Source organism: Ptychodera flava, chromosome 3 (genome assembly GCF_041260155.1).
Source record: "Ptychodera flava strain L36383 chromosome 3, AS_Pfla_20210202, whole genome shotgun sequence".
Lineage (NCBI taxonomy): Eukaryota > Metazoa > Hemichordata > Enteropneusta > Ptychoderidae > Ptychodera > Ptychodera flava.
Window position 1 is genome coordinate 9380878 of NC_091930.1, and position 12199 is coordinate 9393076.

General features: G+C 38.8%; 1 protein-coding gene across 3 annotated transcripts in view; it reads left to right on the forward strand.

Annotated features, from left to right (window-relative positions):
• The window catches only part of LOC139129504 (gamma-aminobutyric acid type B receptor subunit 2-like), a 35785-nt gene that overhangs the window by 14475 nt on the left and 9111 nt on the right, over window positions 1-12199 (forward strand). For all 3 annotated transcript variants that reach the window (XM_070695141.1, XM_070695139.1, XM_070695142.1), the window contains exons 2-9: window positions 5989-6277; window positions 6619-6756; window positions 7186-7356; window positions 7584-7691; window positions 9385-9450; window positions 10150-10338; window positions 11099-11344; window positions 11554-11617. In XM_070695141.1, coding sequence (XP_070551242.1) covers window positions 6035-6277; window positions 6619-6756; window positions 7186-7356; window positions 7584-7691; window positions 9385-9450; window positions 10150-10338; window positions 11099-11344; window positions 11554-11617 — 1225 coding nt within the window. In that variant the 5' untranslated portion in view covers window positions 5989-6034. The remainder of the gene's footprint in view (window positions 1-5988; window positions 6278-6618; window positions 6757-7185; window positions 7357-7583; window positions 7692-9384; window positions 9451-10149; window positions 10339-11098; window positions 11345-11553; window positions 11618-12199) is intronic.

The following is a 12199-nucleotide window of genomic DNA, read 5'->3' on the forward strand; positions in this document are numbered from 1 at the left end:
AAATGTCATTATAAGACTTAGCTACAATTACATTTTAGCGGTGTTGAACGCTGCAAACGCATGACGCAGTGAGTGAAAGTCTGGATATATAACGTTTTTGGAAAGTTGTATCAGAAAATGACATACAAGTTACATACAGGCTTACACAAAACTGTACACAGATACATACGTTGTTGCACACATGGTTACATACATACATAGTAGTAATCGAATACATACATACATACATATATATATATATATATATATATATATATATATATATATATATATATATATATATATATATATATATATATATATATATATATATATATCAAAGCATAGAGATGTTCTCGTGGGAAATTACAGTGCTTTATGTTCAAGTAGAGCGTTATAAGCAGTAACTCAAATAACTTAAAGTACAAAGTGATAATATTTGTTATTCATTCCATGCATCTCACAATCTTCAGACTGACTTTCGCCGATGGTTAGTGCCAATGTAATACGTTTTTATTTTCAAAAGACGAGACATTTCTGTATACTTGTTCAGTCCATCTTTCTTTGTGCATCTTCTTCGACAGATTTCTCACCATATTTTGTTTTCACTGAAATCCAAGAGCAATTTTTACCGATTTAATCACTGTTTCATCATAGGTCCACTCACTCACTCACACACATATACTCTCTCTCTCTCTCTCTCTCTCTCTCTCTCTCTCTCTCTCTCCTCTCTCTCTCTCTCTCTCTCTCTCTCTCTCTCTCTCTCTCTCTCTCTCTCTCTCTCTCAACGGGCTATTAGTGCTGCATTTCTGCAGGTGATGTCGAGGCTTATTAATGTGAAGTTCAATGACTTTATATTCAGTGCAAGATCTTGCACTACATTCGTTTATAATGAATTCGCTCACGGTGGTATTCGGTGGGATATCTATATCTTATCGTTTGTGAAAATTATCGCCTCGTCCAGCCGAGCGTTCCGCGACGTCACGCCGCTTGCTTTTACTACACACGTTCCCCGAGTAGGTGTTAAAGAGATCGTATTTGAGTAATAAACGCATCGGTGACAACGACACCACAGGGTTTCGGCGAGGTTTCGTGGCGCGTACATTGAGTAAATGGGTCAAAACGGCATCAGGAGTAATATCACAACTCCCCTATTTGTGGTAGTTGATGTGGTAGTTGATTTACATTTTACGATGTCGGTGTGGAAATTTTCTCAAACTCACTTTGGGAATTGAACTGAAGATACCTGGGTCTGACGAAAAAGGTCACTTGTTTAAATGTGTGCTTGAATACGATTTATATGAAAGCAAAAAGCATATATATATATATATATATACACGATTTATAAGAAAGCAAAAAGCATATAGGCCTATATAAATATATATAATATACATATATATACGATTTATAAGAAAGCAAAAAGCATAATACAGATAGATAGATAGATAGATAGATAGATAGATAGATAGATAGATAGATAGATATTGATATACAGACAGAAAAAAATCGCTTACTAAGTGAATATAATGAAACGACGACAACTCTTTGAACAATCTACATAATATGGAGCAGAGGAGAAAAACACGTACACATTTAGTACGTCAAACACAACAAAACACAAATTTGATTCGTGTGTACCTCACCTGTATTCACTTTGCTACCATAACAATTCGCCATTGTTCGCAGTGACTTTAGCCGTGACGTTGACGAATTGTAAAATGCAAGACTCATCAGTAAACCCCTACTTTTTGTGGAATTTGAACATTTCTTATAGTTATGTGTTCAAATGGACGTTTTCTTGTTTCAACTGATTTTTCACTCAACAGGTTGCGATAATGTATGAGAGGGACAAATTATCTTTGGATGTTTTGCTACAAAATGGAATATATAAAATTCCATGGGGATTGAAACTTTTAAATATACGTTACATCTTTGTGACACCGAAATACACAGCGGTATTGGAGCGAAAACGCCCAGGGCACCATGTCGTAGTCAAAATAGCTGATATGTAAAACACGTAAAGTGACCTCTGGCGAGATTGTGACGGCATTGTACAATGTGAACCAATTTTAACTGACCTGCGTCATTACGACAAAGACGAGGAAGCTGCGGAAAAATAAAGGCAACATTTTCTGAGGAAACTGTTGTGAGATAATTCAAGTCAGAGCGTACTGACGGATTTGTGTTGAGGGCATTCTCCCCCGAACTTCCGGCCCTCTTATCGGCACACCCCGTCAACAGGAGTAATTGAAACAACATACAATTTACGACATTGGGATTATGACACAGCGAGCAGTTATAAAATGATTTAAGGAGAAAAACAAAACACTAAAAGCTGAGAAATAAGACCCGAGTTCGTGGCAGAAAATAAGCGAAGGGTTCAACTCGTCTAAAAGTGGCCCTGTCTGACGCCCAGATTACCCGGGAATCAATGACATCTTTTTATCGTTGCCTCATTTTGCTGTTTGCAAGAGCGTGAATGCACGTGAAGATCACTTGAACTCCAGTAGCTGTATCTCTCAAATAACGAGTAACGTTAACGACATTTTAAGTGTCGGCAAATGATATCTTTGAACGGGTGTGATGAGCCGATGAGAGTTTTGCTTTGTATCAAAATAAAGAGATCTCGGATCTCGAGAGCAGAGATCGCTGACCTGTTAAGTAGGCATTGGTGTACTGGGAGTCCGGCAATTGGACATGAAGTGGAGTTCACCTTGAACATCTCAAACATCTAGCATCTGTTCATTGTTAGCCAAAGAAACGGTTAAGCTTTCATGGCGTTTCTTTGGCGGTAAACCAGTCAAGTCCGCATTTCGAATTTCCCACTTTTAACGACCGTTAAGTCCTAGCATGAACACACAATGCGAAAATAAATGTTTCTCTGTGTGTAGGGAAACCTTGGGTTTAATTTCCCAAGGCTAACGTTACCGACAGTAATGTCGTGCAATCGCATAGAGTTGAAGTCTTTGGTTTACTGCGTCAGGTCTACAGTCCGCCACATCAACAGAAAATAAGACAGTTATGCAAATGGACTCAATGCAGATGTGCCGGTAGTGTTTTCATTGTTATTGCATCTTTTAATGCCAACTGACAGCGGTAGTGTGTCAAAGAGTTTCAGGGGCAAAAAAGCACATCACCCGGATGATTTTATATCCAAAATCACGTAGCATAGATTAATACATAATTGGCAACGCAGCTGCAAGGAAGGTATTCCTCGACATTCCAGTAGCGTTGTGTGAGACACAAATTCCTTTTCTGAGGTAGTGTTCGCCTCGAATGTGAAAGACTTAAAACTTTTGCTCAAACTTTCCTGGAGGAAACGTTCAAATAATTTCTTTCCAAATCAATAATAAACTCAGGGGTCGCCGTGCAAAGTTAGGTACTAGAGAAACAAACGATAAAATAGTTACTAATATTTGAGGTTCAAAATGGTCGCAGATATTGTGGATAGGCCTGGGTCATCATATTTGCATGAAGATAGACCAGGGACGTCGTCCAGTTGAAGGTTTACTGCGCTGCTAATTCTATGAGAAAATCATGAAATTTGAATTTTGATTACCCAAGTTAATGTATCTGATTCCAATGAGCCCCTATAACGTGGTAGATCAGTAAAGAATTGCACAGATTTCAGAATCCTAATACCAATCCAAAAGGCTCATTATCCCTGTATGAGTTATAATCACTCAGAAATATTGCTTTGTTGTCTTATTTGTTCCACGTAACACACTCCTCTTAATAGCACCAAATGTAATACTCTTAAAGGGAACAGGGTTGCAATGTCATGTACCTTCGTTTTCCCTCAGAAACGCAAATTAGGACTCAAATATGGACGGAGAATTGCGGAGCGTATAACGATGACTGTGCGTTTCTCACAATTTGACTTCGATGTTATTGTGTTTTGAGACAACTGCAGCCAGAAATGCTTTATCAACCTGCTATGCTGTTTTAAGAATTGAAAGTGTTTAATTATGCCGTTATGTCCTACTGAACAAAACCATTTGTGCGAACCTTTCTATCGCTTAAATGGTTCAGTGTTAAGTGTGTTCAGTACACTTTGTCCGGCCTCATACAAAAACATTTTGAAGTTAAGGTTCGTTAAATTTACCATGCCAATGTACACATAATGCAGACTAATCAACACCATCGATAAGGGCTTCTCCTACCAGCTGTCTCGCACCTTTAGATAATTCCACCAGGCATTTTGATTTAATTTTTTCTTACCCCCAGTAGAGACCGAACAAAGACTACCGGCAGTGTCTATTCCGTTGCATATATATGTCATTTACAGTTAATGGACGCTGACCGTAATTTAGTGGTATTGACAATTTCAAAGGGTGATACCAACAGTACGCTTCTTGCACAGTACGGTTATAACTGTAGCCAATTTGACCCCCGGTTCGACGTTAAGAGTTTTCGCCTGATTGATACCATTTATATAAGTACACATAAGCAATGCGTTCAGTTATTTTCTGCATAGATCGTACATACATATGATTAAAACTCCCATAATTTGCTCGCTCAATTCTTGGTGTCACGGTCAAAATATTCTCAGTTATTGTACGGACAGCAGCTATTATCTTATATAGCCGTCACTGCTTTCATTGCAGTCATTTTAAAAAAACATGAAGTGTTATATATATATATATATATATATATATATATATATATATATATATATATATATATATATAATATTCTGCGATTCTTGTGTTGTTGACCTGAACATTTTAAGTTGTCAAGACGTTTGGATTTTACACAGGCTGCTGAAAGGCAATAACAGATATGCACAACGCTGACAGAGTTTGTGTCTGTCATTAATATAACGCCTTTCCAATTTATCAAACCACTATTGTGCAAGTCCACTGGAGCACGCCTCAATTCGTCTACAGTGAAATCGTAATTTCCCTTTTCAGGGGCAATAATTCAGAAGTCTGCTTTCCAAATAAACGTTGACACTGTTACCTTGTTAGCGATATACACGGCCACGCAAGATGCAGTCAAATTAACACGAGGGATTTGCTGCGTTTTGTGTGTTTCTCGTTCGACAAAACGAGCAGGGAAGCGTGTAGCGTACTGCCAAAAGGCACCATACAAAAGTCTCAGTTCGCGCCATTGAAGTTTACAGTGAAGTCAAATCACTGTACAACTCGCAGGATTACCTTCATTTAGAATATGTCACCGCCAAGAGACCGAGGACAGTCGATTTTTGTCAAAATAAAATAAAAATGTTCCTCCTGGTAAATGGCCTTGGTAGGCTCGGAAGATCAAGCAGTTTACAATTCTCACCGACATTTTTCCTCAAAATGGTGTGAACCTACTTACTCAATACAATACATTTTGTGTCATGAAGTTTACGGACGAAAACATTCAAATTCTGCATAATGTGCTGGTAGAAACGCGAACGCTCACGACTCGAGACAACAGTGGTCTCTAAATCGCAAGAAACATTTTTTGTCCATTAATATAAGTATCAGATCGCGATAAAGAGCAGACATTGGTATTGCAACTTAAAAAGGAAAACCTTTGCAGTGTCCCAGGTATCGGACATGCCTATATGAAAGCGTTTGTTCCCATAGTTTGTTAATCTCATTGGCAGATAAAAGAACCTTTCTATTTGTTTTCAACTTCTCCGTCCAAACAGCGACACTTTGACAGTGTTTTAAATTCAATAAAAGGCACTAAAATGCTATGATAATATGTACAAGGAAAGGGTTTAATATTCAGTTTTTAATGACTCCAATTCGTTCAATACTGCATGAACTCGAAAGATACCATGATAGAACATTCCAAAGTCTGTCTGAATAGACCTGAAGTTTCACGAGAGCTCCGTGCGAGAAGTGACACCTCTTTGCCTGCCGTAACCTCTCTTTTCCAACAATGCTGTCCCGTTGATACCGACACTATTCTTTCCAGCACTTACTGTCATTTCACCTCAAGCAAATACGCATGCAAGGGAGTTAAAATCTCATTAACCCTTGGCATAATTCAGCTAAATTCTTCTTTCTGTAGGAACAAGTGCTGGCTGGAGATTGAGCCAGGCCGTACGTCAACTAAGATGTCATCTCGACTCGACAGTTGGCTATTGGCAAAATGTCGTACCCTGGTCATTGTGGTGCACTGTTGGGTATCGGTGGAGTCTTCGAAGACTAATATAACCATCGGGGCGTTGTTTCCGATGGGCGGGACTTGGGATGCCCCGGGTATTCTACCCGGTGTTGAAATGGCCTTGGAGCACATCAATGCCAATGACGACATACTGCCTGACTACACACTACAAATGGAATGGAAAAACTCAGAGGTCAGGAATTTTTCTCTAAAATGACAAAGTAGGCTATTTTTATGACTTCTAATTGACCCTACATCCTGGCACTTTCGATGGCATTGGTAATCCAACGGTTTGGTGAAAGAGAAATGCAACTCTGTCGAAAACATCCTTCTTATGAAAAACAGCTAAATTAATGATGGAAAAAGCCACCAAACGTATTAAAGCAAGAGCAAAAAGATTAAAAGCGCACGATATCCGGGATTTTTGGACTGAAATAACTTTCTTAATCAGCTAATGTCGCATGCATTATTATATTTCACACGAACTCAAGATCGCAGTTAATGTTTTTGACCTCTCTACATTATTTTGTGTAGTGCGATGCTGGAGTGGGAATGAAAAGTTTCTTCGAGTTGCTGTACGAAGAACCGGTGAAGATTATGTTGTTGGGCGCGGCCTGCTCTGTCGTCAGCCAACCTGTGGCGGCGACGGCTCAGCACTGGAACCTTGTACAGGTTAGACATTTTTTGTCATCATCAACGGACGATCAAGTATATTCGAAGGTCAAGACAGATATCTGATTGAGGGACAACAGAATTTTGAGACGGTGCTTCATAACATCGAGAGACAATAGATAGACGGAAAGATATGTAGATGGATAAATAAATGAATACAGATAGATCGATAGATAGAGATAGATAATATATGTATATATATATATATATATATACGCGGATGGATGGAGGCTTGATAGATAGATAGATAGATAGATAGATAGATAGATAGATAGATACAGAGATAGATACAGAGATGGAAAGATGGATGGATTGATGGATTAGACGGACGGACAGACAGACAGATAGATGGATCGATTGTCGGTAGACATCAAGCAAAAAATCGAGAAAATACATATTTTATTTCAACAAATACTTATCTTATTTCAGATTTCCTATGCCTCAGCTTCGGATGCCTTATCAAACAAAGAGAGATACACATATTTCTTCCGTACCTATCCACCAGATTCGGCGGTAAACGCACCACGCATTGAAGTATTCAAGCAGTACGGCTGGACGAAAGTATCGACCATACACCAGACCGAAGAACTCTTTTCATTTGTTAGTAACCTATCATTTATAATTTCAATTGATATACTTTGACTTTGTCGACCAATTCGATTTATCAAAATTGAATGTGCTCTTTCTTACGTGCAAGCTGTCTGTTACCCTGTCTCATTACAATAATCACTTATCATGCCCAAACCTCCGTTTCTCTGCACTTCCTCTTTTCCCCACCCGACCTTCGATGATTAACCTTTTTCTGAAATCCTGACTGTTTTTTCTAGTCAACCAACTTGCTGATTACGGACCTTGAGAGACATGGAATTGAACTTATAACTTCAGAGATCGTCGATTCGGACAGTATCCCAACTCACCAACTTTCAAATATCAAGGTACGTCACGCATGGGTACGACAGCTGTGCTCTGATGTATTTTAAAGAGGCACTCCCACTTTGTAACATTTTTAAAACACATTTTTTTAATGCCAACGGTCGATATTTAACTTGGCGACTGCGCGCGGATCGCGAGATATCGATAAAAACATGTCATTTCCCGAGCGTATTTTTCACATCCCGAAGTTTTACGATCGTTCTAATTTTGACTCGAAATCCCCCGAAGGTTTGTTGTTGTGCTGATTGACGATATTCTAGGGAGTCTACAATAAGTTCGAACGACGCAATTAATTTACTTCCCACTGCAAAAACTTTATATACAGCATTATGCCTTTACCTCTGGTAAGTTTTTAAAAAATTCTCCTTAGTTTTTGTCGTTTTCATTATTCTAAATCGGTTGTATTATATTTTTAACCAAACCACATAAACATCAGTTTTACATGTCAAATATTAGCCGCCTCCGATGACTACATTTTGTCGTCTGCCACACAGTACGCCGCGCGCGTGGTATGCGCGCGTGGCATGCGTCTATGCATATCACGCGGCGGCCGCTATGTATTAACCGCACGTAACTGTGCTAGTCACCTTTGCCAATTCTGGTGGAATCAGCAAAAATTGTTTTTCGTTTATACGCCTAGTCAGTAAGACTCAGCTTTCTCCCACAGGCCATGACCGATCACCGACGCAAGTGGTACTGTGGCGTACAGCAGCGTCAGCGTAGACTCGTACTCCATAGCTTAGTTGACAATGATACCAGTGCCGAACGTTCGATGTTCGGAAGCTGAATTTAGGTGGGCCACCGGAATTCAAACTTTTACTTTTTTGAAGACATGTTTTTATCGATATCTCGCGATCCGCGCGCAGTCGCCTCGTCAAATATCGACCGTTGGTATTAAAAAAATATGCTTTAAAAATGTTACCAAATGTGAGTGCCGCTTTAGAATACTTCTATGCGTGCAAATATAGTATTTACGTGTAACAAGATCCCTTAGGGCTCTTGTAACTTACTCAATGAGCCTAACGGGTAGGTCACTTGTATTCAATGCGACACGCCCCTTGCGATCAGTAATCTTCCCTCTTGTTTTGGATACCTATTCTTAGATATTTTCCTTATTCAAAGAAACCCTTTATTTTCTGCCATACCAACTATTTAAAATGCAGAAGGTATGGTTCATATCCAAAAGCTTTACTCCTTTTCACAAGGCATTTTCAGACTTCGATTTTGTCAAGCGAGCGAATGGAGGATTATCGTAACTGGACCAGATAATATAGGATATGTTTTCGCTGAGACGAGAATATACACAATGTATAAACATTGCTGGTGTCTACGTCAGGAACACATGTGGCGGGTGTTTTATGTAAAGATGTGAGGTAGTAGTATAACACAAACAGTATAACGTTAAAAGCAAGTCTTTCTGTTTAATAAACTATTGCACCAACTTATTAGCGATCATCAAATAGCATTTCATCAATTTACTGTGCTTTACCTGTTTCTTTTCAGGTTTAATATAAAAATGAAACGTTCATTTCCTAGCAAGGGAACACTGGTTCGCTATAGAAAAAAGCGCCATTTAATCCTTGGTATTCGTTCAAAACAAGACAACACTTGAAATATATATTCGACTTCAAGCATTTTTTTTGTTTCGCTGTCGATTGCTACGTCAATGTCAGATTTATTTTCCTGTTTTTTTAGGCAAAAGATGGCAGAATAATTGTGGTAAACATGTACGAAGATCAAGCAAGAATTTTGTTTTGTGAGGTGAGTACAGTACGCATGCGTGGGAAAAGAAAGATGGCGACGAATCGATATAATATGGTATTGGTAGAACAACGTTTAGTTCTGTTTCATGTTTTACAGCCTAAGCTAGCATTTGCCTCCGAGGAGAATAACCGGGGGAAAACTTCCACCATTCATAATTTCCAGTAGGAGTAAAATCTATCCGTCGCAAATGGATTTTTTAACAAGGGATATGCCCGGCATTGTTTGTAATAAGGTAAAGGTTAACTTAATCAAGCAAGGTCAGGATAGAAGGTTTCATATTTTCAAATGCATTTACTTCGCTGAGTATTTCACACATTGTGTACCGGTATATTTAATTTAATTACAAACTCTTTAAACTTGAAAAATGCAATCTTTCATTTTTTTCATAAATTTTCTGTTAGACTTGCTCTTTACCTAGAGAAAGAAAGGCGATATAAAAGTACCAGAAAGATATTATTTATTCGTCAACATCTTTTCTTGTAAATGCTAACGAGTATTTGCAATGGGAACAAATTTGGTGGGGGGAGGGCGCGACCCTCAGAATAGTTACCAGTATACGTAGCACTGTTTAAATAGTAAAAGCATTGGGGTATGTTATTTACCTTCGCATGAATCGGTTTTTAAATACAAGCTCCACCTGAATCTTCTATGTTTTATTAAATCTTTGGTATCGTTCTACGTGTTACTTCGTCTAAGGCCTACAAGTTAGGAATGTATGGACCTAAATACATGTACTTCATCCTTGGCTGGTATATCCACGAATGGTGGTTGGACACAAGTAACATCGACTGTACCACCGAACAGCTGATAGAAGTAATCGAGCTGGTAGTCGGGATGGAGGGTCTTCAACTGGATCCCGGAAATGTCACAACTGTGTCTGGAATGGTGAGTACCAAAGCGAAGAATATCATGGCGTACATTTGTTAGATAGTGATCTCTGAGAACAGTCCAGGGGGCATTGCACTTGCCGAACAGTGCACGGCTTTGTGTCAATATTATATGAAACAGACGTGGTAATAAACCTTTCACTGCCTATCCAAAGGCGAAGTGCATTGGAAGGTATTTTAAGTCACACCTTCTTAGCAAGCGCATTTCTCGTGGTATAACGACTGCGTTGACTGCAACTAGGATTGCGTCCTAACTATTGACGGTGTGTGTGATTTTTCTTTCTCTAAAAAGGTATAATCTTCAACACAGACAATTTATTCAGTTTGCATAATTTACAAAATGTTTGTATACATTTTGAATTAGTTATACTTTAAATCGCCCTGAAGAGCCATAGTTCGAAAATAGTGAAAGAGCGGTTGACCCAAAAATCCAAAGTGCACTGACAACAGAACAAATAAGAGAGTTATGACATTGCTTCTGGATATAAATACGGTAAATTGTACTAATGGCTGATTGCTATAACCCCAAACAGTAAAGTTTGATAGATTGTTCATCGGGGTTATATAGGCATATATGACATATATTTCGCACTATCAACAGTATTACTTATGTTCATAGTTACATTTGAAAAGTTATGATTCAGGATGACTCTGACTTACACTCATTCGCTACCCCCCTCTCTCTCTCTCCCTCCCTCTCTCTCTCTCTCTCTCTCTCTCTCTCTCTCTCTCTCTCTCTCTCTCTCTCTCTCTCTCAGACACCGTCGGAATATCTCACCTCGTATCACCAATATCTAAATGGAACGAATCCCTCGGGACAGGTGTATGCCTCTTATGGCTACGACTCGATGTGGTCTATAGCTTTGTCACTGCATAGCGCAGCCCAGCAACTGACGGCGTCGGGTTCTGGCATCAAGATAGAAGATTTCGATTATGACAACACTCATGGTCTTCGAGATATATTTATGGATCATCTTCGTGAAACAAATTTTCATGGCGTGTCGGTAGGTTCAACACATTAACCTATTTAAAGTAAGAATAAAGCGGGGAAAATGGTGTCCGTGTAGGCCTGGAAATATTGTACACGATGAATTATTGAGGAATAATCCTTTTTAAACGTTAGTATGGCCCTTGCCTAGAGTGGATAAATGGTTGTTATTGATTGTTTTACAATGGCGATAAATGCAGTAGTGTTTATGTCATCATCTTACAGGGACCAATATCATTTGACGACAACGGAGACAGATTTGGAATAACCAAAATAGAGCAATTACGGAGTAAGTACAAAACATTGCATGGACACAGTTTCCAAAATCAAGCTTTTCTGAATACTTCCGTCTCTCATTTTTACCATTTTATCTTAATTGACTACGTATGCTAGCCTAGTCGGTGGGACGAGAGAATTGTTGTGTCAACGTGAATGATTAAAGACAAAAAAACAAAAAACAAATCACGATTTCTGTTTAAAGTAAGGGAAGTACCACTGAATATATCACCATGTGCAAATCCAGGCGAAACTTTTACAAAGTTATGTATTGTGAATGATTTGTAAACTGCCAAACCCTGTAACATTGTCGTATTCTACTGTCATAAACCAGGCGCGGCAAAGATGGGTGGAGGTAGAATGGGGTGGGATGGATAGATGGATGGATGGATGAATGGGCAGACAGACAGACAGATAGAGCTAGCCGACGAGATAGATAGATAGATAGATAGATAGATAGATAGATAGATAGATAGATAGATAGATAGATAGATAGATAGAGATAAGTAGCTCTTCGTCGCTCTTCCGTGTTCACATTTTCTCGGTTTAATTTTGTAATCTCTCTTTCAATATCTCTTATCACTCTCTCTAAGTG